Below are 27,032 nucleotides of genomic sequence, written 5' to 3' on the forward strand. Positions count from 1 at the left end.
ATTTAACGTCTGCTTCACAGAAAGTGAATTTTATTTAAAAAGGTAAGTAAAAACTAAATGAATAAAATATAATGTTGTTTGTATAAAAGCACTGAAAGATGGCGTCAGTTTGGAATGAAGACTATTGCACACCATGGAATTAACTTCTCGCGCGTAACATATCACGTGACTGCTCGCTATGTCACGTGGTAGGTCATTGGTGCTATATGACACGTTCTCCTCAGCGGCAGAGTATACCCTGATTGGTATGCTTCAACAATCATCACATTCCTGTGTTTGCCCAGCTGCCTGCTCAAGTTGCCATTCATCGTAGATTAAGAAACTGGTCAAGTTTCTGGAGAGGGCCGGATTAACAACTGAATAAGTAAGTAATCATTTTACTTCTCCCATGTAGATGTTATGTTGCGTAGAAGATATTGATTAATGAAAGCTGAAAACAATGTCTTGTTTGACGATATGATGTAGATTAGATGGCAATGCGTTACATGTAAACAGCTTTTCTTTGCGATTTTTCAAACAGATTTAGAAGTTGCTTTCATACCATACGAAACTACTGTCTAAGTTGTCGAAAGTGAATGTGAGTCGAGAGTATGTTAATTTCTGAAATGTCTCAGTACAACTCCGGCTATACCACTCCCAGATAAAATATTTAATTAGTTTAGTGTCCTTGATACCATTTCACGACTGCGAGGTAGGTTTTTCATAACGAGAATACGACATTGGGTATGTCCGTAGTTGACGAGAACGTCTTTTGAACTATGATATATTAAAAATATCATAGTCGTACATAGACGGCACAATTTCACCAATAGCGAGAACCAATAAAGACTTATGCGTAAAATGTTATGATAAGATACACGTGAGGGTAATCGGAATTCAAAAGATGAATATGTTGACAATCTTCAGATAACCGTCACTTTAGAAAGTGTGAAATTCAAATATCATTCTTCCATAATGAAAGCTATCACTCTAGAAAGAGATAAAACTGCCAACCATTAATTGCCGACCTGAGCATTATGCCAAATCTTTTCTTCTTGATACAGGGAAATTATAAAACTGTAACTAGTTCGCAACCAGTTATTGTAGATCTTAACTTTACTGTAATTTCCATGCACTAAAACAGAATTGGATCCGTTGTGTTCATCAAGCATTCAGATATAAATCTTATACATGACCAGTTACATAACTAAACCCGAGTCTGAGGCGAGCATGCACTAGAGAAATATTGAACTGTAGAATGGGGTATTGATTATATTTCGAAAACTTACCGTTTTAATGTCTGTTAATTCGTTTAGGGTTCTGTTAGATAATAGAGTGACGCCTCTTGACTCGTTTTTAGTTATCTTACTACAAATAAATGTGAACGGTTCATATATGAATACAGTGTCAATATACTTCTTGTTCCAATAAGAGTGATGTTGGAAACACTATATACGACTCACTATGACAAATCCAATGACTATTTATCTATAAGTATTCTGGCAACTTCAACAATAGATCGTGTTATTTTGGAAACAAAACTACTTTGTTTTTAATTGAGAGAATATATAATTATGTGAACATAGTGAGAATTGCGTATGAACTCTTTGCTTTCAACGATGATAATATGAAAGGGGTGGGATTTTGTACAAGAACGCCACGAAACAAACGACAGTTGAAAGCAACAAACGCAGCATTAAAAACCTTTCATACTAGATTTATATGTGAAATTAAGCATTATTTCGCGGTCCATAACCAATTTAATTGCATTTCACACCGAAATATTAATTATTCATTATTTGTTAAGTCCACTTAGATTTGATGGTATAAATGTTCGAAGTATTTTACCGACTGATGTTATATTGATACTTTCGTACGAGACAACTTACACTCCTTTGATACCTCTGATTCAGTTTGACTGACCACATCAGAATCCAGAACAGGCTAACATCATGGTAGAACCAATATGATTAACCTAAAAGTGTATGGATTCACGTTTTTATTGTTATCGTATAAGGACGTGACGAAGCTATGGCTTGAGCATTACATCAATTTTTATTTAATGAATTATTGCTTTTTGAAAGGCTGTATAAGTTTATCATTATATAACTGGCACAGAAACTCGATCTCTGTAAACACTATCACCATGAATACGTATTTGGTCGCAAGTGTTTATTGTATGGAATGACATTAAGATGTGGCATGTGACTTTACTGCATTTAAACCAAACCTTTCGTCCAGTTCTTCGTCAGTAAATTGTACCTGCATATTCTGCTATAGAAATAGTAAACCATAGAAATAGTGCTTACTAGTTTTTAACATGTATATTTAAGACAGTGGCATCCTTACACTGCAAACACGAAAACGTCGGTTTTATCCGTATATGGTCATTGGACGGAAAAACGACGTTATTTGGACGTTTTCAAACCATCGTTTTTCCGTCCAAATAACGTCGTTATTTGACATCGGAATTTACTGGGAGAGAACGATAGCGTTAAGCTCCTCCCTTTCTTGATTGACATTGTCAATCAAGCAACAGCGTCTACCGGTATTTCTACTTCTCAGATTTCATTGGTCAGTCTCCGCGTGTTAGATTACAGGCCCGCGTTTGACGCTGCACTCGAAGCGCTTAGCGGAAGTACCGAAATCAATCGTTCTGCGCATGCGGATTACTTAATGCCTTGACCAAATTTTCCGTTCTGTGCATGCGCGACTTCGCGTATTGTTTCCTAGATTTAATGTCACCACTATTTGACAATGGTTCATAAACTCAGTCACGTGAAGGTTCGGAATCGTAACGAGTAACTCCATTTAAATTAAAGAGGAGCCCCAGTGATATGGGAGATTCCAAGATGAAACTATTCTATGGCTATCTAGGCTGCCGCCCAAACCGATCTAAACGGGACCCGATAGCTTATTGTATGCTATATAGTCATATGGAAGTGGACAAGAACTATACATTTTATTCCGGCCGATTGTTCTTGCATTTACTTATAAGTCAGGAAAATGGACTTAAAAGGGGAGTTGTTGAATGTAATTATTTTAATTATTAAATGTTGCCTATACACTAATCTGGACGAACTTCTCATTGTTCTGTTTATGTCATCCTATATACTATTAGTATGTTACCGTTCTAAAGTCAACCTCTCACATAACATTATATTGTTCACAGTATCAAAGTTTAATCAACAATATCAAGAGCAGCGATTTAAACCACTGAAACACCCAAACACAAGGCTGTTATCAAGCGCTAGTGCAGACGTGATGCATCAGAAAAACTGTATCGTAATGTCTTCAGAAATTCAATTATACTACGAGATAGTACGGCTAACGCTGACTCACCGTCGGAACAAAGACAATATCGCTAATACAGATACATATATAACGTATTTGAATGTTAATACTAAAGAAAAACAATCATTATTTTTGCAGTGACGATATAACACGTATACACGTTTATTGTTAACTTTCATCAGTTTTGCTCTTCATTTTAATAACTTTGTTTTCACATATATATGTAGCAATACCCGACAAGCATGTCATACATAATTATGGGGCAGTTTTCAATCTTGTACTGACTTACTCTGGTGTTAATGAGCGCAGTTTATTGGCTTGTGTGTAAAACCCCGTTTTTCTGGTAATCCTATTATCTAATGACACCCTGTTCTCTGGATCATGGCTCCGTGACTATCCATAACAATTAAGATGAACATTCAGTTCAAGTAAATGAATGAGTTTGTTTTGACGCTACAGTCAGTCAAAAAACCAATGCTGTGAGGTTTGATAACACTTCTACCAGGTCGAACATCGTGGATCCTCATTTTCGGCCTAAAGAGAATCATAGTTCATATGCTAATCCATCTGCGAATACCCCCCCACTCAAGATGACCTTACTTGTTGCTAAATCTATCATCTATCCCCCCAATATCACCCCCCACGCCCCCGCCCCCACCCCCCACACGCACGCACGCACGTCCACACGCACGCACGCACGTCCACACGCACGCACGCACGCACGCACGCACGCACGCACGCACGCACGCACGCACACACACACACACACACACACACACACACACACACAAACAACTGACCTAAATAACCTGGATAGGAAATACTGCTGATAGCCTCTGGTCAACTCAGCCGCGCCACCGCAGAATGTTCGTCCAACTCTGCAGGGGGCATTCTCAGTGGCTTCAAACGCGCTGAAATGTTTTCGCCTTGCATCCAAGATGGTGGACAAGTGAAATCGTATGAAATTTGGCTATTTTAGGTCCTATCTCTTTTTTGATTACACAATAAAGTCAATTCATAGTTACACGGTTGTGAAGAAGCTTACAACTTTATAAGACTTATTCATCTCATTCCAAAAAAGCTACTCGCGCTCACATAAAGTTGTAGTTATTATGTCACTGTTTTATTTCTTTAAAAATATATTACATGTTCAACAATATCAATTAAGATGAACATTCAATTTCCGATATAAGTAAATGGAAAGTGTGTTTTACGCCACAATCAGTCAAAGACCAACGTTGTCCGGTCTGATGACACAAAATCTACCAGGTAGCACATTGAGTACAACCTATCCCCATTGAAGTCTCCACTGTGGGTATTCCTGAGGACGAAAAGGCCCCATGTACCTAGGAATTTCATCAATACATTCATGCGCGGCATTCTCTGCCTAAAGAAGATCATATTGTTAACATGCTAATCCAACTCGAACTACCATCCCGCTCAAGATAAATGTTTTATGTAACATCCAACAGGCCCACATTTACGCACGCACGCACGCACGCACGCACACACACATATTTGGATTTACCAATCCCTGAATTGAGAAGACGTGCGTTACGAAGCTCCTCCAAGTCATCATCAATATCCGTATATGTCTGTGATATCATTACCCTTCCAAAGCCGAATATACATTTATTGTGTTTTCTTGACAACAAATGTTATAATTGGGATAACACTTTCTGAGTAAAGTACAGATTCTCGTACTTTCTTGGGTTGAGTCCCGTCCGGGATTTGAACCCACACTGTGAGTGAGGCACCCAATCGCCAGAACACAAAGTTGGCGATCTAACCCAGCCACCGAACCAAAAATGTTAGTCCAGATGACGTATACTTTGTGTACTCCTCTGACAAGAGAAAAATGGCACGGCTTCTATGACCGAAAGCTTTGAACCAAAATGCCTTTAAGAAAGTGATCAACAGTAACACACATTATATTTGGATACCACTTTCTCAGTAAACTACATATTTTTTGGGTGGAGATAATAGACGTTGATGGTTGATTATCAATGGACTAATTAAAGCCAAAACTTAACTTATGAATGATTGGTAATGGGAAATAGACAATGGGCAAACGGGAGGCGGGGTAATCAGCGCCATGCCAGTTATCTGTTGGCTTCCCTTGTTGCGTTCCCTTCTTTGCTATCGTTTTACTTTTGTTGTTCTTACAGGTACAAATATATGTTCTCTGCCTCATAGCATTTAATAATATGCACCTGATGAAGGAGAATGTATATATTCCGAAACGCAGTGTTCCTCCGTTGACATCCATAAATATATTTCCTTGTGTGTATCAGTTCTTAATGCCCTTAAAAGACTCAATCTAGCTTTGTTTTTAAATGTGGTGATATGTGCGTACAATATAATATGGTCATGCCTATATACATTTGGGTCTTTGTCTACATAAGCATTTAGACATACAATTTAGAGCTAAGGACATTGCAAATTCTGCAGTCATGAAGTACACGTCATAGCAAGCTGTGATCTTTATTCATACTTTAGATATTCGTAATGGAGATCTGTAACTGAAGTTTACCGTAATCTTCCGCAACTCTCACCTCCTGACCAGTTGAACGTCTTAGTGCATTCAGATGCCATTGTAAAATTCCAGGCTGCCCCTCTTTCTGTGATGTTTTGACGGATGAAATCTATTGCGTTATAATCTCTGTTTGCTGATATATAATATGTACTTGTTGTAAAATATTTACGATATTTTAAACGTGTAATTCGATGCATATGCAATGCAATGTGAACATAAGTGCAGATGCACGAAGGCGGTTATAGTCATAGTTATACTGCGATGGATGTAGGGGAATGGTAGAGGGGTGTATGTATGTATGAAAGCACGAATACCGATACATGAGGGCGGATATAGTTATAGTTCGATGGATGTTGGGGAATGGTGGGAGGATGGATTATGTATGAAAGCATGTGCATGGATCCATGTTGGCTGACGTAGACATAATGGTGGGGAAAGAAGAATGTGATGTGGGTGGGGGTGTGTGCGAGTGTGCGTGCGTGCATGCGTGCATGCGTGCATGCGTTGTGATACGAGGGTTGGCGAACATGTTGTCAGATGATTGTGTGAGTAAGTTAAGTGATTGAGGATGTGGCAGGTATGAGTATTGATACATGCAGACTTGGGGTTGTGGGACTGGGTGTGCCTGTACTGAGGTATTTCGTTTCACTCACTTATAGTGTTTTCTTTCACTCAAATACTGTTTTACGCATTTTAATGACTGAAACTGTAGTGACTCAAAGGTCATACTGGCCGGGCATTCAACATATCTACCCCAACTACATACGTAGCCATTTTTATGGTGTACAATTCTTCTTCTACCTCACACACACACACACACACACACACACACACACACACACACACACACACACACACACACACACACACACACACAAAATACTAAAAGTATATTTAACAAAACGGATATTCCGTCACTTTAGAAATAGTTATCAATAAACATTTATCTGTTCATTGACCTCTTTATGCTGTAGGCATATAGGTACTTCCCACATGAACGGATGATGTGTATGTTTATTAATGTAACAGGTTTAGATGTATTGTCTATCTTATGTACAAACTACTAATTTGTTACTATCTTTTTCAGGAATCATGGCCTCCTTTATGAAGAGAAAACGCTGTGAAGACTGTGGAAACTCTTTTTCCTCTTCTTCTAATTACAAGCGACACAAAGGCACTTGTCCGAGTACAGAACCTGAACCTGCATCTCAAGACAGCTCTGACGATGATGAAGAGGTATACTTTGATGAAGATGAGATTGACGATCTGCTTCAGAGTTTTCAACCGAGAAAACCTCAGCAAGCTGAATCCTCTCAACCTGCCTCACCGGAAGTGAAACCATTTTTTAAGGCACTCATCTTATGGACATGTTTCTTCCTCTGCATTTGGCAGTCTGTATTTTATATTTCCTCAAATGCCATCGCATTCCTTCTGAAATACCTTCATGCCCTTCTCGCCGTTGCCGCTCAGCATTACAAGTTCCTTGCTGTTGTAGTACCGATGTTCCCAAGTACTATTTTCCTGCTCAAGAAATTACTCAGAATTGACGACAATAACTTTTTCCACTATGTTGTATGCCCAGCATGCTGTAGCATATATAGATATTCTGACTGTATTTCTGTTTTCGAAGGAGAAGAAGTCAGTATGACTTGTTCAAACGTCTCCCAACCTAATCACCCAATGAGACATTATCGCCAGCCTTGTGGTGCACAACTGTTACAAAGTATGACCCTTTCCTCTGGCAAGAAGAAGCTTGTACCACATAAGAACTATTATTTTAAATCTCTGAAAGATTCACTTTTTAACTTTTTGTCAAGACCAGGTTTTGAGGAGAAATGTGAACAATGGCGTGACAGGGTCGTTAGTGATGGTACTTTGCATGACGTGTATGATGGTCGTATCTGGAAGAGCTTCAGTGGGACATATTTGAAGAAGAAGAGAAACTATGGCCTTATGCTTAATTTAGACTGGTTTCAGCCATTCAAACACGTCAAATACTCTGTAGGTGTAATGTATTTAGTCATCCTCAATCTACCTCGAGAAGAACGTTACAAACGTGAGAATGTTATCATTGTTGGTATTATACCGCACATGAAGAAAGAACCCCCTACAAACAGTTTTGTACAACCTTTAGTTGATGAGCTTCTTGAAGCATGGACAGTAGGTTTTTCATTCAACTCTAAGATATTTCGCTTGGCCTTAATGTGCATTGGATGTGATATCCCTGCTTGCCGAAAGTTATGTGGCTTTCTGGGACATGCAGCCGTCAAAGGGTGTTCTCGGTGCAAGAAGTCTTTTCCTGGTGAATTCGGCAAAAGAGACTACAGTGGTTTTGACAGAACTCAGTGGATACCTCGCACCCATGAAAAGCATATACGAGAAATTAGACACATCACAAGTGCCAGAACCAAGACAGATAGAGAAGCACTTGCGAGTTCGTATGGAACAAGATACTCCGTCTTGTCTGAGCTGCCATACCTTGATCTGATCAAAATGTCTGTTGTGGACCCTATGCACAATTTGTTTCTGGGGACATCAAAACATATGTTGCATGTATGGAGAGACACTGGTGTACTAACTGACAAGAACTTAGACACTATCCAAGCAAAGGTGGATGCAGTTAACTGTCCAAGTGACATTGGTCGCATCCCACATAAGATTTCCTCCGGTTTTGCAGGGTTTAGTGCAGACCAGTTTAAAAACTGGACGTTACTGTTTTCTGTGTATGCACTGAAGGATGTTATTTCTGATGATCATTTAGAATGTTGGCGAAATTTTGTATTGGCCTGTAGATATTTGTGTTGCCGAGTATTAACTGAAAATGACATAAAAATGGCAGATTTATTACTGATGCGCTTCTGTGAGAATTTTGAGCGATTATATGGCCGTGACAGAGTTACCCCTAACATGCACTTGCATGGTCATCTGATTGAGTGTGTTCAGGACTTTGGACCCATTTACTCGTTTTGGCTGTTCAGTTTTGAACGGTTTAATGGTATGCTGGGCGACTACACAACTAACAAGAAAAGCGTAGAACTGCAGCTGATGAGACGTTTCGTAAGCCATTCTCATCTCCTTGGATTGGTCTTAGATGACGAGTTTCACTTTGGAGACACCCTTGAGCCGATCATCGCCACTGTTACAGCTAACATTAAAGTGGGTACTCTTGGCAAGATTAATTCAAGTGAATGCTTGCAGCTCCGACAGATGTCATCCCGACTTCATCACATTGAAAACCTTCAGTGGACTGACATTGACAGGTTCATTTTTTCAAAATATAAAGTCCGTGGCCTCACTGAAAATGATGAACACTCCCTTCAAGAAATGTACAGAGCCCTCTATGGCGAAACAGTCGAGACTTTGCCGGCCGTTAGGGAAATAAAAACTCTATACCTTGGATCAGAAGTCTTTGGATCTGCCAAGTCTCAAAGTGTGAGATCTTCTTACATCACTGCCTACTGGACAGACGGGGACGGGAAAATTGGTTGGGGGGTTTCTCCGAGACCTGGAAAGGTATTGAGATACCTTCAGCACTCAGCAAGAGTTGACGGCATAGAGAAGAGACACATCCTTGCAGAAGTTCAATGGTATCGGGAACTTGAAGATAAACTAAAAAACCATTGTGGCCGACCAGTGGAAGCCTGGCACTCTTCCATGTATGTTGACTCTGGTCCATCTTCGTTTATGCCCATTCAACGAATTAAGGGTAAATTCGTCAAAATTGAGGGACAAATAGGTACCAGGACAGTTACATTTGTGTCACCAAGGGACAGATTTGTGTGTGTGTAATTTATTGGTTTATTGTTGTTGTAAAGTTTTGCTTTAAATAGAAATTTTAATTGTACATTCTATATTTTAGTTCTTGTATGTGTATTATTGTAGATATAATTGTATACATGTATGATCATTACCCAGTGATGTGCCCAAGTGTTATTTATTGTACATATACCTTGAACTATGACATGATATCCTGAATATAAATTCACGTTCATCCTGTGTTTTGTATTTTTGTTATTTCTGCATGGCTTGGTGAAATGTAAGATTTGGAATGAACACCTCGACAGCAGTTTAGTTATAATGCTATCAATTTATGGATTAGTTCTGAGAAACAGAGAGGGAAACAGCCATATATAACAGGGTACCAATCCGGTGTTCAATCGCATCGCCATGTCTGATAAAGGTATATTCGATTTGTAAAATAGCACTAGTAAAACCACGATGCCTCTCTTGTGGTGGTGTACATCCTGTGATAAATTTCAAATCATTTATGGTGCTAAGTTCATATTACAAAATATTTGAACAAAGCGCAACAACAAACTGAGAACCAGAAGAAGCACCAGTAGAAACATAATTCTTAATTTATTGAGGCTTACATCTTTTATGTGAGCTTGTTAAACAACCAAGAGAAATTCACTGTACTACGCTATATACAAATTAAATAAAAAATCTACCCTCAGTGACCTTTATTTTGCATCTTTGAAATAAAATCATGATGTGTTGCGATATCTAAATATTGCCAAAATATATGATGGCCATAAGTATGATACACTTATGTAACGTATTACAGATGAAATGTTTTCATCGACAAATGAGCTTGGTGACATAAAATCAAATATGTAGACATATAAGTCCACCATGTTCCGTTATACAAGCCTACGAACTGAAAGAAGCGGCAATAAAACCATGATGTGTTGCCAACACATCCTAACATTTGAAAAGTATCTAATGGGGTATTTTATGAAAGCATTCGTTTGAAGCTTTAAGCCAAAGATGCACTTGAAAGAGTGCATTACCGACGTAATAATAATCTCAAGTGCACACAAGTTGAAGAAGCGGCAGTAAATTCTTGATGTGTTGCACCGTCAAATACATTTATAAACAGTATTATGTATTCAACTAAAGCGTTGGGATAGAATATTGCAGCAAATCCACTTTGGAAACGATCTGAACAGCTTAACCAGCAGACAGAAGAAGCAGACATAAAATCACCTATGTATTCAAACATTTCCAAACAAATCCAAACAAATCCAAACATTTCCAAACATTTCCAAACATTTCCAAGCTTGGAAATATGACCTTTCCAAATTTTGGAATGGTCATATTTCCAATTGGAATGACGGTATTTCCAAGTTTTGGAAATGTTGGAATGGATGATATTTTGTCCAGTGCAAGCTGATAATCTGCCAGACTGCTATGCCACCCAGAGTAGGAGCCCACAGATAGTGATCAGTGCATGTCATCTTATCCCTATTACTTGGATCGATGCTCATGACATCAATCACTGGGTTGTCTGGTCCAGACCTGATTATGTGTAGACCGCCGCCATATAGCTGGTGCGGCGTTAAACAACAAACAAACAAAAACAAAAGAAAGTGATTAAGCAGCTGTCATATCCTGATGAAGATTCGGACCATAAGGCAGACATGTGACACATCCCAAGGTCAAGGAATATAACTGAATCTGAAGGAACTGCTGAAATATCCTTTCACTCCTGTGCCTTACAGTATCGGGACTGCAGACGTTTTCCCAGTAAAGACAGACCAGTCAAAGACCTGGCCAAGGATCTCAAGGATGCGAATGTCCCTCTTGCAAATGCATCTCTTGTGTTCCATGAAGGCAATAACCTGTTTTTACTACTTGAATGACATTCCCAGTAACTTCAGCCACATTAGCCAGAAAGTGCTCGATAAAATGTCGAAAACCGGCGATGTTGTGTTCAGCACTGACAACTATGTTGTCAAGACGTGGGGAGAAACTTCATTGTCAAGAGGGAATCCTTCTGATGGGAAACAGTTCCTAACTAATGATATGAACAAGCTTATCATTCTTCTTACGCCACTCTAGAGCCACGATTCTTGTGACAACAAACTTCAAGGTAAACAAGTGACAGTCGTATGTGAAACCTTGCACATCAACTCACCTCTGATGATGTTCTGAGAACACGGAATACAGAAAGACCAATCCTCAAATCCTCCCAGGAAGAGACAGATTCCATCTTTTCTTGTGAATGCGCCAGGAACCAGAACTACAAGTATATCAGAGTAAAGAGCCAAGATACTGCCATTTTGTTCATCCTCCTCCATTGTGCACAGTAGATGAAGAACATGAACATTTCTTTGACACCAGAACTGGTTACAAGAAAAGGTTGATTGATGTCGGGGAACTCGCTCTGTCTCATGCTCTGCATGTATACACCGGTTGTGATACTACGAGTGCGCCCAAGCGACATGGGAAGGTAAAACGACTGAAAATTCTGTCACCTCTTGCCAGATTTGGGGAAACATGGCATGCACCCATCAACCTCATGACTTTACATGTGCGTCTGATTACTTCATTAATTCAAACGATCTTATCTTCATTTCTGTGGCAAATTTAAGTTAAATACCACTAGCTTGATGCCTGTAATTGTTTGTGTATGTTTGCATAAAATAAAAAGTATGGACAATGTGAGTGATCCATTTTGGGCGAATAAACAAAATAATGCTCCATCAACTAAAACTTAACATTTTTCACGTTACACATACGTCTTCTCCAGATACAATACAATATATGATGCGGAAGTTAGTCATATTACGTGTTGTGTCCCAACATTCTGCAGGCAACTGTTGCCTCTTCCACCCCGAACCCAGTAGAGCAGACTCGTCCCCACTGCCCGTCATAGTACAACTCCAGCACTCCCTCCCCTGGCGTGTTGGTGGTGGAGACAAGTCTTGTCGCTGTAGACTCTGTCATTATACAAAACCAAACTTACACAATATCTGACTTAACAGTCTTATTTTTGAATTGCACGCAATTTTAATAATATAAAATAAGTGACACATAGAACAAAATACAGTATGTTGTTATACATCTATATTTGATGAGAAGATGGCGTTAAACCGAGACTACGGTCCATGGCCCGGTGTCCATTTCCCTGTCTGGCTCTAGACATGTAACTTCTGCTATGTGTGACGTTTTGTCTGTTTAAAAAGGGTCATCATTAACTCTGGTTTAAGGAAAACTCACTTCTTCATAGAATTTCAATCTGCTGGCGATGCAATGTAAGACCAGTGGAGTATATTGTTGCAAACATACCCTCAGCAAATGAAAAACATTCGACACCAACAGCTTCACTGGGGTCACAGTTGTCCTCCCCCCATTGTCTGTGCTTGCAATCTTTCAGATCTGTATTCAGCATCGTGCACTGCACGTCATCCAACCACATTGGTATGGAGCTGTTTGTATCGATTACCTTTCCAGCTCTGTAAATGAAGCATCACAAGAAGTCTTGTGTATTACAGAAAACAAGTGTAGGAACTAAACGTTAATATTAATATAGGTGTAGTGCGATGAATAATTTAATAATATTTGAAAAATCTCCTCATGGAAGGCCTTCTCCTTTTCCATATATATATATATATATGCTTTCTTAAGGTCAAAGGATGCGAATGTTATTATTTTTATTGTGTGTGTGTGTGTGTGTGTGTGTGTGTGTGTGTGTGTGTGTGTGTGTGTGTGTGTGTGTGTGTGTGTGTGTGTGTGTGTGTGTGTGTGTGTGTGTGTGCGTGTGTGTGTGTGTGTGCGTGTGTCTGTGCCTGTTAAAACTTTTGAACGACAACTTACTGGTACCCCAGAGCCCTGCATACAACTGAAGCTTCTACTTGGCCAAAACCGTCATCACACACCGTGCCCCATCTACCGGAGTGGTACACCTGTAGAAGTCCTTTTGTGTGCCCTGGTGTCAACTTTACCGTCACCTCATCTACACAGAGTGTAATATTCACTTTTACTCACAAACATTTATCATTATCAGTGAAACGTCGGCATTTTCATATCTTCACAAAAGATACACATTGCGATAAAACAAGGCCGATTGTTTTACGTATTTATCATAACACATAACTTTATTTTTAAAAACTACCAGTGCAACGTTGAGTATAATCTTACTCTCTTTTAAAAAAAAAAACAACATATGTAGATGGTATGTGAAGAATAGAGTGAGTGATTGAGGTTAAAAAGCTCTTTTGTATTCCAATTATATGATCATATCAGCTTGATGTGAGAGGAAAGCCCAAAGTGATGCAAGTCTTAGACGTTTACCACTCTGGTGAAACCCATGAGCACGGGTGTGGTGCTAACAAACCTATTAACCTAACCGAGCGAACCGGGATTCGAACTCACAATCATAGATTCAGGCATGCCCAAAGAGACGCAACTCTGCAGAGTGTATTGTAAGAATAGAACATTGCTTCAAGGAACAGGAAGGTCTGAATTACACTGTTTGAGTCGTTTGAAAACAAAGTGCAAATTAGGTCGGCTTTCATCAAAATAATATGTAGACTTAATACGACCATCAGTTCTGGATCTGGACAATATAAGTGACACTTTTTATCAGAACTAAACAACATAACTCACATGTGTACAACACTACAGGAAAACGATATTCGAGATATGTAAGGATTTGACAAACAGGTTGTATTTAGCACGCACTGAAAGAGGTACTTGTGTCTGGTGTATACTTTCGTTCTAATCGTCAGGCAACTCAGTGCAATTACAATCTCATTAAAATCTGTCTAAGTTCTCGCTACCGCTAAACAAAGATCTGAAGACATCCAATTAGGGGTCACGTCAGAACGACCTTTCAACCGATAAATTAGAGCGTCGCTTACCAGATTAGGAAAGTGACAGTCGGAATGTGATTTCTAATCATGCAACCCCGAAAACTTTAACATGGGGTATTCCGAACGATAGTTTCGCGTTTAACGACTGAATCCATACAATCTAGACCATCTATTAGCCATTCCAAAATGATTTTGTTCAGGTTTCAAATTTGTAATCGAGAATTTGTCAAAATATGTTTTGAAGCGTAATCGCCAATTTGAAATTAGTGGCGTAAAGCATGAGAAAGCTGCCTTCTGATTGGTCATTCCATTGGTCGGTCTGACGTGACTCGTAATGGGATGTCCTCAGATCTTTGTTTAGCAGTAGCGAGAACTAAGGTCTGATTTTAATGAGATTGGTGTAATTAGGGAATCGTCGTCTGACATATTTATCCACAAAATGAAATTTGAGTGGGCAGACAAGTTAAGTTTTGTTTGAATGGTATTATTCTGGGAAAGTTACTCGCCAAGCTTCGTTCCCACTTTTCAATATCTAATGATAAAGTCAAGAGAGCAATAGTATTTAACAGTGTCACCATTATTCGGTTTACCTTCTCACTGCATCTGAACCAGGTACACTCATATAACACTACCTATGTGGTATAATGTATTGCCTCCCCAGATAAAAAGGAAAGAACCTGTCATTGTATGATTCAAACAAAGCAACAAAACCCTTCACCTTGCCACAGGAAATCTCTGCTGAAATCCCAGTTGATGTACAATATAATGAGCATGTGTTTATAAATCACCATCAGATTTTGATTATAACAAGTCGAACACCTTTTATCATCAAAACCTGATAGAGATTTATAAACACAAATGTGAGCGTATGCTGCCCCACTGGTGGCAACTGTCACAAACACATGCAATGGCAAGTCATTTGTTCACCTGAAAGACACGGGGAACATATGGTATCAAAATAGCTAAGTCCATTATTTTTGTCTGTCCGCCATAAAACGTTTCGAAAGCTTTAAGGAGGCCTTTAAAGATGTAACTTTGATCAAGCTACCTTTCAGCAAGCGTCACATGACGCTCTTTGAAATTTTCTAGAGAGGAGCTCGATCGTGACTCAAAAGTTGTGAAATGTAACGCACGTGTCCATATTAGTGTATAAAGCAAACTTTGGAAACAATGATTGCAAATGTTAGGTACCTTAGTTTTGAATGACTACACATCGAACAATGAACTTTAGGGAAGCTTTAATGTATTCATGCCAACTCACTTTCATCACATAAGATACCAACATCTTCATGGTGTCCACAGTTGTGGGTTCCCCAGCCATTGTGTGAACAACGTTTCAGAGATGATTCAGTACCATTGCAGTTCAGGTTATCAAGCCAGATTTTCCCACTTCCAAATCCAAAGCTGGAAATCCACTTCGGTGTCATTCCAGTGTCACTGTCGATGGAAATGGAAGTTTTTTGGGAATTTTTGAATGTGTTATATATTTCAAAGTCATATAACATATTAGCTATACTTACCCTATTTACTTTGAGCCATCACTATCAAGTACAATAGACTGAAACCACTGCAAAAACTAAAACTGACTTATCTCCTTTCTTTGGCAATTGTTTTCACAATGCTACACGTATTGAGTGAGTGAGTGAGTGAGTAAGGTTTAACGCCGCTTTTAACAGTATTCCAGTCATATCATGGCGTGTCAGCTTAATGTGGGAGGAAAGCCCGAAGTGATGCAGATCTCGGACGTTTACCACTTCGGTGAAACCCACGAGTACGGGTATCGTGCTGACAAACCTAAAAACATAATCGGGTCGAACCGGGTTTCGAATTCACAATCATAGGTTTCTGGCGTGCCCAAGGGACGCAACTGCTACATGTATTGACGGAAACATAGTACAGTCAAGCACATAATTGAGAATACTGTTTACTGTACGTGAAAGAAGTCAGTTACAGTTATTGCCACCAAAGACAACGCATGTATGTAATGAAACTATTTTTTGGTAACCGCAAACACAACAGAGAGTACCATCCCTTTCTAGCCCATGATATAGTCGGAATTGTACAATCGACTCTGCTTTATGCAGAGATTTCTATTGGTTTTGTCGCTTTATTGTTATTAATGAATAAGTAGGTTTCATCAAAAAGGATATATGATGCGGTCTTTCAACACATGTTATGCTTGATTTACAGATACTTGTATTGAAGATTACTTTAACATTTAAAATACAAATATTCTTTTTTAACAAGAATTAAACTCTCATGTAAAACTTTACATGGAACATTTGAAAAGAAAATTAATGCATACCTTACTTTGTTAAAGTAGAAATAATTTTACACAGCACGAAGACAAAATAATATCTTTGCATATATCGATCGCAAAGGACTTACTATCGTCCCAGTTGTCTGCAGGCCACGATAGCGTCCAGTTGCCCAAAGTCATCATCACAAACTGTTCCCCATGAACCGTTATAGTACACCTCAAGTCTGCCAACACCGTTATTCAGCGGCGATACCAGTCGGATACTTAGGCCCACAGCTACGAAAACAAAGATAGGACATGAATTATAAGCAATACTTTAATTAGTCGCGAAGAGTATTTCATCAATACTAAAAGTTATGTCTTCTGAATGAACTATATGTATGTCATAAGTGACAGTGTAAACTAGTTCCATTTTATTTTGATTTCTTTGTTGAAAATCACATTGTACCCATATTTCTCGCCTGTGTATGTTTCTGAAGAAAACCTAAACGTTGTGTAAAATAGTCTTAGGTCATGTGGACGGAACAAGCGCATTTTCCATTTGCGAATTGAGATCTTTTATCGTCGGGCCAAATGAGATCGATCGAATTGAGAGACTGAGAACGACAGAGCCAAGAACCAGAGTGAGTGAGGGTGTTGGGCAGAGAACGGTGGATACACCGTGAACTACCTGTATGTTGATTATGTATATTTGATTATGTCCTCGAATAACTATACTTCGTTGTTCTTAAATGATTCAATATACTTTTCATTCGCCTTGTATTAATAAGAACATTTTTAAATACACTTCTGAACTTATATAGTAACACCAGTACTGTTACTGAAATCATTAGTAAGACTGACTGTCATATTCATGCACTTATAGTAGTTGTTACTTTACTGCACAGTAGAAACATTGTTTCAAGTTATGTTAACATTTTTAATCACAACTGTTCATATGTTTGTAATGCTGGACAAATTATCAATACTAGAACAATTAACATATTTCGAGATGGTTGACTTATACAGTGATAGGGAACCGGGATAGGTTCAATCAATCGGCTGGTCACACTGAGCCCTGTGCGTTACCATTCTAATTTTTACTTTTGCACATACATGTATTTTACTTTTCACAAATGTATTGCTTGGTATGGATAACACAATCATTGAAATAATATATTGCCTAGAGTCCTATGCCACAAGGCGACGGCTCATGGGCCAATCTGGTAATGTTGACCGCTTAATTTTGTCTCTAAATTATTGTTAGGGGCAGAACCAGCTTGGCAGTAAATTTAGTAGACGAATATTCATGTCACATTTGCTGGAGTATAACACCCCTGTAGCCCTGGAGTTTTGCATTTTGGATATCCAATGCAATAAGACACCATCCTTGTAGACACTCGGTTGTGGGTGGGGAGAAGAGGTGCAGATTCTACTTTATCTCATTATGTCTATGAAATACTCTAGTTCAAAAAGAAAACACTAAGATACAAGCTCTTCAGATCACCAGCCCTTAAAATTAAACCCGTTTGCCATTCCACGGGCCATCAATGGTTGTTGTGGCAAAGGAGAAAATGTCTCCCGCCTCCTATATTGCTCCATACTAGTGGAGTGTGCAAGGGGACAGCAATCTCTAAACTTGCTATCAATCAGCCAGTTTGCAAATGTGGAGGTCGATGGTAGAATGGAGATAAATATACTGTGTTTTCAACGTCGAGCTAGGTTACCTGTAGATTAAACTGCTTGGTGTCTTCAAGCAATTGCAAATCAGTCTTCCAAACATCCAACTTTTAATCAAAATTCTTGAATTATGTAATGAAATTGCTACTGGCCAATCAGTCATCGTTTCATTTCATGGTTACCAAGCCCATGTTGGTATCATTGGTAATACAATGGCTGATGCTGCAGCTAAAGCAGCACTCAACAAATCTGTGACACCACTTTCAAGCCCGTTACATATCCGAGATCCGATGCAAAAGAAGTGGGACATCCAAGAAGGTATTAATAAATTACATGACATTAAACCAAATATTCGTTACAGCTACTTGGGTTGACAGTCAATATTTCAGATGTGATTTTACGACGATGTCGTATTGGCCATCCTCGTTACACTCATGATTATTTGTTGAAAGGTGAGGATCCTCCGTTCTGCATCCCTTTTGATGGAAGAATCACAGTCAAGCATATCCCGCTTGACTGTGTTGATTTTTCCATCACAAGGCATGCTTATTTAAAATCATTATTACCTCTTTATTAGAATAAGTTTAATTATCGTTTTTTTTAATATATTGAACTTTTTGATAAGATTTACAATGTGTAGTTAGTTATATTTTATAATATTGGTAATGTTTAATTTGTAACTTTGATGGTTAGTGGCTGTATCCTCAAAGGGGGTTGTAGCACTGTTTAATTATGTCCCCGTAAGAGGATATTTAAGAGCACATCCTTCAAAGAACTTTTATTCATGCCACAGTTATATATCACCCGCAACTAAAGTATATTGACCTCACTTTAGTTGCTGGTGATATATATCCCAATTTGATCTATTGTAATGTTATGAATTGTCACATTTATGGTTATGTACTAGTTTTAAACATACAATGTATATCTGTGATAATCTAGTTGTTTTACTGTCCTTCGTCGACAGAATTTTATACAGTTTACATATATATTATTCAAGTCAAATTTTGTCTCGTCACGATATGGCTGCAATATTGCCGATGTGACGTTAAATATCAACTCACTCACTCACTTCAAATGCAGTATCTTTGTTGTAGTCTTTGATGGCTGAATTCCGTATCATCGCTAGAAGCTGAAGGGATGGTGTAAATCCTGCTGGGAAAACGGTGCAGGTAGCAGAAGTATTGTAACTCCCATCGGTCCCCACGGTATAGTGGCCGAACTTTGGTTGCTGGTGATCTATAGCCCGTTTTTATTTTGTATTGTTGAATGATAATGTATTCTTTTAAATCTTCTCAACTAGTTTAAAAATCGAAACTGTGATACTTTAGTTATTGTCCTGCCCATCGTTGACAGCGTTTTATTCAATCTAAATATATTTATTATAACTGTGTCGTCACGATATGGCTGAAATATTGCCGATGTGACGTAAAATTTCACTCACTCACTCACTCACTAAACAATAAGTGTGGACAAACGAAGAATGGCGGATTGTCTGTTCCGACTGAATTTTGTTTTTCGCTTACATGAGTATTACATTAACCGATAAATCTATCAATCCGAGTTGGTGAATGGCTTGTTATGTATATAATCCATAGTCCTATCTGCTCAGCATTATTGCTAGATCGGCGTATTTATTGAAAAGTATCTTCAAAATAGATCCTGCCTACATAAACGTACACACATGATCTTGCCGGTTCTTGTAGACTGCACGCCGTGATATAACTGGAATAATGTTAAAAGTGGCGTTAAACCAAACTCACTCACTCTTGTAGACTGCGCTCAGGCGACACTGACGCATTCATTGCCCCATTCGTCTGAGGCGCTGCTGTTCAATGTGCAGAGTTGCGTCCCTTGGGCATGTCAGAAACCTGTGACTGTGGGTTCGAATCCCTGTTTGAAGGCATTATGTTTCCAGATTTGTCAGCGCCATACCCATGCTCTTGAGTTTCATCAAAGTGGTAAACGCCTAAATCGCTTCCGCCTTTCCTCCAACATTAAGCTACCACGCTGTGATTACTCGGAATGCTCACTCCCTCACTTACTATTGTTGTGAGTTTTAGATACGACACGTACTAAGAGAAGACTAGTACTTATATAGATAAGATGTGCACAAGTCTGCCAACAGCCGGGTTATTTGATCCAATAGTGCTAATGTTAAATAAGATGAGACAATTAAACAAGAAAATCACTTGTCGACAAAGCCATCACTTAGCAATAGTTGATCATATTATTGTTTATCTTACACGTATCACAAATATTCAATTTGTAAACGTTTAATTTTCGGAAGCAAGCAATCGCAACCTCCCACTGAAAGAAATTATACATGTCAGGAGAACAATGTCTACTGCAGTATATTTCGCCATATTGAATACAAAGCAACATAATATAAATTCACTTGTGGTTATAGGTGATTGTTTAGTAAATGTTTAGTTTTTAGTAACACCTATCATAAACAGGAAGCGTGGATAGCTGTGGTAAAACGGCTTATGACGTCATTAATAATCCGTAGGGTTGACCTTAGAGCTTCCGGGTAGATAACAGTAATACGTAAACATCATTATTGCATAAGTGTGTATATATCGACTGAGTACTCGCCGTTATGGATGTCTACTTGGGATGTACACAATAGCAGCAGTCAACGAATAATATAACTTCCTGGTAGAGGCCTCCACACTTAAACCAGTTAAAGTAGTCCACAAGGATATACCCTGTAATGGGATGTTATTGTGTCACTCTCAAAACAAGTAATATTCAAATCTTCATATCTGGAGATCTTAATACTCATTTGCAACATGACTCTGGTTGAAAAGGAAAATGTAATTGCACACATGTCAATCACTGGATTGTCTGGTCCAGACTCGATTATTTACACACCGCCGTCACATAGCTGGAATATTGCTGAGTGCGGCGTTAAACAACAAACAAACTGATACTATTGATGTGTGTTTAACAATATGTGGTGTGAATACTTATCACTGATGTGTGATAAACCATATCTGGTATGAAACTGACACCACTGATGTGTGATTATCGAAACATTGTATGAATCCTGATACCGCGGATGTGTGATTAATTATATCTGGTAGGAATACTGACAATGTGTTCAATGGCCTCTTGGGGATTCTGGGTTAGAATATGTCCCAAGGAACCTATGCGGGCCTTGATAGGTCAGACTTGGTTGACAGCTTGTCATCGTAACCAAACATCGTGAATCGTGGCTGATTATATAACTCATTGGGTTGTCTGGTCGTGTGGTACAGACTCGATAAGTTACAGAACACCGCCATACAGCTTGCATGACTACAGGTAAAAGTCGCATTTCTGAAATGTATCCTGAGGCATTATTTTAAACAGCCACGTGTGTCTCAAACATGAGTGTTTATTGTACATTCATCATTACGAGGGGTTACGGGTTTGAGGTCTCTTTCAGTACTGATGACTGACTGATTGATTGATTGTTGTTTTACGCCACATTCAGCAATATTCCAGCTATATGACGGCGGTCTGTAAAATAATCCGAGTCTGGATCAGACAATCCAGTGATTGACATCATGAGCATCGATCTCCGCAATTGGGATCGATGACATGTATCAACCAAGTCAGCGAGCCTGACCACCCGATCCCATTAGTTGCCTTTTACGACAAGCATAGTCACCTTTTACGACATGCATAGTCGCCTTTTACGACAAGCATGGGTTGCTGAAGACCTATTATGCAATGCCATATTTCTTATCGCCTGGGATCACAGGTGTGATACCAGTCTTCCTTAAGGAGACGTCTGATTAAACTCTTTGCTTCGTCAATGCTTCGTCTCGCCCAAACTGGTAACTGGTACCCCTAGCAAAGATACAATAGCGTACAAAGACTTACAATGAGTCAAGCATCCGTCACTCGATTTCCATTTTCCTGCATTTAGAAAGCACGATTGTTTGTTTGATTGATAGATTGTTTGAGTTAATTGATTGGTAAATTGACTGAGTTAGCTGATTGAGTTGTTTTATCAAATTGTTTGATTGAGTTGTTTTATTAAATTGTTTGATTGAGTTGATGTATTGATTGATTTACTTGTTATATTAATTGTATTGTTTTATGAAGTTGATTGATTGTTTGATTGATTGTTTTATTGGTTGTTTTAGTGATTGAGTGAGTGTGTTTTTAATCCCCTTTACGACAATCCCTACAAAACAATCTCTTATTCCACCACTTGGAATATACCTACAATCTGATTGTTCCGCTGCTAAAATAAATTTTGACAATATAGCCAAAACGCTGGCAGTTTGTAAAACCAGAGGTGGATTTTACATTAACTAAACTAAAGAAATCCGCAACAAATCAACTAATTTATCAACACAAATATAATCAATTAAGAAGCTTATAAGAAGCATTTACTACAAATCTATCTTTACAGATGGATCCAAGGATGGCGACGCAATTGCCAGTGACACTGTCATTGGATCCAGGACAATATCATCCAGAATACCAGATAACTGATCCATTTTTACAGCGGAATAAAAAGCCATATTAACATCACTAGAATACATTAGTAAACACTCAAAGCACAAACAATTTATTATATCTTCCGACTCTCTTTCCTCTCTTCAAGCAATTGCAAATCAGTCTTTTACAACATCCATTTTTAATTGAAATTCTTGAATTATGTAATGAAATTGCTACTGGCCAATAAGTCATCGTTATTTTCCTGATTACCAAGCCCATGTTGGCATCATTGGTATTACAATGGCTGATGCTGCAGCTAAAGCAGCACTCAACAAATCTGTGACACCATTTGCAAGCCCGTTATTTGATCACATATCCGAGATCTGATGCAAAAGAAGTGGGACATCCAAGTAGGTATTAATAAATTACATGACATTAAACCAAATATTCGTTACACCTACTAGGGTTGTCAGTCCAGATTTGAAGATGTCATTTTACGACGATGTAATATTGGCCATTCTCGTTACACTTATGATTATTTGTTGAAAGGTGAGGATCCTCCGTTCTGCATCCCTTGTGATGGAAGAATCACAGTCAAGCATGTTGATTTTTCCATCACAAGGGATACTTATTTCAAATCATTATGACCTTTTTGTTAGAATAAGTTCTCATTTAATTATCGTTTTTTTAAAATATATTGAACTTAAGTAACTTGATAAGTTTTGAAATGTGTAGATAGTTTTTTTTATTATATGGGTAATCTTTAATTTGTAACTTTGATGGTTAGTGGCTGTGTCCTCAAAGGGGGTTGTAGTACTGTAAAATGATTGTCCCCATAAGAGTATATGTAAGAGCACATCCTTAAATGTACCTTTATTCATGCCACAGTTTTAAACGCAGTATCTTTGTTATATTAATTGATGGCTAAATTCCGTATTGTTAAGTAAATGTTTAGTTTTTGGATACACCCATCATAAACAGGAAGCATGCAGAGCAATGACAGCTGGCGTCATTAATAATCTGTAGGGTTGACCTTAGAGCTTTCGGGTAGATAACAGTAATACTTCATTATTGCAGAAGTGTGTATGTATCGACTGAGTACTCGCCGTTATGGATGTCTACTTGGGATGTACATGTTATTATACTGCTGTTGTTGACACTTCCTGGTAGAGGCGTCTACAGTTAAACCAGTTAAAGTAGTCCACAAGGGTATACACTGTAATGCGATGTTATTGTGTCACTCTCAAAACAAGACGTCATATTCAAACCTTCATATCTGGAGATCCTAATACTCATTTGCAAAATGATTCTGGTTGAAAAGGAAAATGTTATTGCACACTGTCATTGCATCTACACATGTCTGAACCATGCCTGGTGTTAATACTAAGACAGCTGATGTGTGATAAACAATATATGGCATGAATACTGACATCCCTGATGTGTGTTCAACAATATATGGCACGAATACTGATACTACTGATGTGTGATTAACATATCTGGTATGAATACCGACACCACTGATGTGTGATTATCGAAACATTGTATGAATTCTGATACCGCTGATGTGATTAACTATATCTGGTAGGAATACTGACACCACTGATGTGTGATTAACAATGTGTTCAATAGCCCCGAGGGATTCTGGGTTAGTAATTGGACCGAAGCACGTCGAATTGTGAAAGATGACTCAACAAACATAGGTCAATCATATTATATGTCACACATGCCTAAAAGTAATATGTAAATGAGTGTGACTCAACAGACATATATATTTAAGACAAGGTCATGTGAATTTGTTTCTCACATTATAAAGTGCAAGTCTATTACGAAAGCATGATACTAAGTTTGTTCTGATAAATAAAAACAAACGTAACATACCACAGACAAGGAGCGCAGCCAGACACACCAATCGAGACCATATCCCCTTCGCCATGTTGGCTGTGACATGACCGTGGCCAAGTTAAACCAGGATTTCCTTTGGTGAATTAGTGCATGCCTTCTCTGCATGTAGTGAGTGGCATTCAGATAATGAATACATTTCAGTTCGTTCAGGAAGATAATACACCATCCTGGCCTTTGTCATGCAACTTCCGGTGTTTACTGAGGGGTTATGTCGTGCATATAGAGAATCTCACCCGAGTGTCTTTTGATATCAAATATATCAACGAGTGTTGATATATTTCATATCAAAATACACGAGGGTGAGATTATATTTATCACCCAACATCATTCTTCCAACCTTTTCAGTTTGTAGACAGTAATTGACCTTTTTTCACACTTTCGCCATCTTGGATCGAAAACGAGGCTTTGAGAGCATAGCTACATGCAGTGTGCGTCGCATCAGCTCATAGGGAACAGACATCATGTTGTGCATTTCACTGATGGACATTTCAAACAAACAAAAATGGTATCCTCTGTATCTACTACAGAAGATATTTCACATTAAATCATGAGGTCCAACTAAAATATGCCTGTATTACACTGGAATTAGCATTTTGCTGTCAGGATCCCGGAAGTGAATCGAAAGGTGCATTTCGAGATACGTATTTCAGAAATAGATTGTTTTATCATAACCTCGTCGGCATATAGGTACAATGTGAGAGTACAATCACTGACAGAAGTTTTGTATCGTAAATAAACTGCATAACATAAAACACGTCAGTGTACTTTTGCAAAATTGCACAGTCAATGCATGGCTTGGCGAACTCTAGATCAAGATCGAGATCATGTTTATTTCACGTTTCATAGTGGTGTTTGCTGCCCAACGCACTATCGTTTTGCCATGAGTCCAGTTGACAAAAGACACTTTTTCTGCTATAATTTTCATTTTAACATATTACAAAGTTAATTATGAAAATAATTCGTGTGTCAAAATAAATATTCAGAAGGGGCGATAACTCTATTCAGTGTGTACAATGACAGATGATACTTTACTTGTTCTTCAAACATCACTTACTTAACTGATTATTGCCGAATGAGATTGCACCGTGCACGACAAAAGTAATAATGTGTGAACTGTTTAAAATAAGTTAAAAGGAAACTAAAAATTGATAAATATAAATAATCCATGAAATTGAAGAAATATCAGAATTGATACAACTACCAACTTCTTGAACACCCTCACCTTATCCTGTATGATGATAGGTAATTGTATATCAAAAAGAAGCTACTTATACATTTATCCTGAATAGTTTGAAAATGTCTTGATCAGATATGAGTTCAGATAAAATAACAAAAGATAAAAAGGAATCAACTTTAATTTGTAATCAAGCCAATATAAAATATATGTATCGGTACAAATAATGTTGTGGAACAATCTGGATATCATATTTAACAAAGAAAAACAAAACAAAATTTTCAAAACTTTATTTCTCACAATATAAGTTTTCAAAACTTAACATGGACTGGGTGTCTTTGTCAGTCAAAAGCACTTAATTAAATTCCAGGAGAAAATAATTTTCTTGCTTGTAAACAAATGGTACAATGTGCTTTTTCAATGTCTGATAAATATTGGCCATGTTGTTTTGTGAGTGAATAAGGTTTTTCACTTCCTCGTCCTATTTAAGAGAAATGTGACAGGAAGCACATTTGTTGCTTGAATGAATATGGCTTTCCACTTCCTCGTCCTTTGACAGGACGCACATTGTAACCATTGTGTTACTGTCAGCAGAAAGCTCCTCCAGACATCCATCACCTGATACTAGTACTTCATTGTGTTGACTCGCTGGCCTGAAATGAATAATTCAATGAGATTGTAATAATATTCCTACTTCAATAACATTTTTTTTATAAACAATGCATATTCACCTTCTCTCAAAATATTGCTTATTTAGAAAACAACATTCTTCTGAAATAGAGAAGTTTAAGGAAAATTAATCACAGTGTGTAACATTACATGCTACTGTAGATCAATCTTGAAGGCATCAATTCATCTGATATGTCTAAAACTTATTACCGCCTTCTCCCTTTATACAGTTATACGTAATATTGCATAATGTAAATGAACAATTTACAGTTGAAGCTTCACATAATGGAAACATAGTGCGCAATATATATACAGTACAATGTGCTGGAAAGTGAAGACAGTGTGCATCTCATACATATCCTAATATTATACATTTTAGTGTTGAATATAGATTTAACAATATTAATGATTAACAGTTTGGAAACAATAATATGCTAGCTACTGAATCTGAAAGTTGTGTACAGACAAGAATATTTTTGTATTCAGGAAAACATCTAAGTTTGGATCACCAAAAAGAAT

At 38.1% G+C, this 27,032-nt stretch overlaps 2 protein-coding genes across 3 annotated transcripts in view; one reads left to right on the top strand and one right to left on the bottom strand.

The window, feature by feature from the left end:
• The window catches only part of LOC124149679 (deleted in malignant brain tumors 1 protein-like), a 54,175-nt gene extending 29,408 nt beyond the window's left edge, over positions 1–24,767 (bottom strand). For both annotated transcript variants that reach the window (XR_007221835.1, XM_048398167.1), the window contains exons 1-6: positions 24,647–24,767; positions 16,798–16,945; positions 15,671–15,846; positions 13,412–13,550; positions 12,884–13,050; positions 12,384–12,534 (exon numbers count right to left, since the gene is read on the bottom strand). Coding sequence is in view for 1 of the 2 variants with exons in the window: in XM_048398167.1 (XP_048254124.1) it covers positions 12,384–12,534; positions 12,884–13,050; positions 13,412–13,550; positions 15,671–15,846; positions 16,798–16,945; positions 24,647–24,701 (836 nt within the window). In the remaining variant the exon portion in view is untranslated. The remainder of the gene's footprint in view (positions 1–12,383; positions 12,535–12,883; positions 13,051–13,411; positions 13,551–15,670; positions 15,847–16,797; positions 16,946–24,646) is intronic.
• Positions 234–9,807, top strand: LOC125381514. Its single transcript, XM_048398166.1, has 2 exons — positions 234–364; positions 6,897–9,807. Exon 2 carries the CDS (start codon positions 6,902–6,904, stop codon positions 9,596–9,598), a length of 2,697 nt encoding a protein of 898 aa, XP_048254123.1. The 5' UTR covers positions 234–364; positions 6,897–6,901; the 3' UTR covers positions 9,599–9,807.
• Positions 24,768–27,032: the final 2,265 nt, after the last annotated feature.

This window comes from Haliotis rufescens, unplaced genomic scaffold, assembly GCF_023055435.1.
Source record: "Haliotis rufescens isolate VD_foot unplaced genomic scaffold, xgHalRufe1.0.p SCAF_18, whole genome shotgun sequence".
Taxonomy (NCBI): domain Eukaryota; kingdom Metazoa; phylum Mollusca; class Gastropoda; order Lepetellida; family Haliotidae; genus Haliotis; species Haliotis rufescens.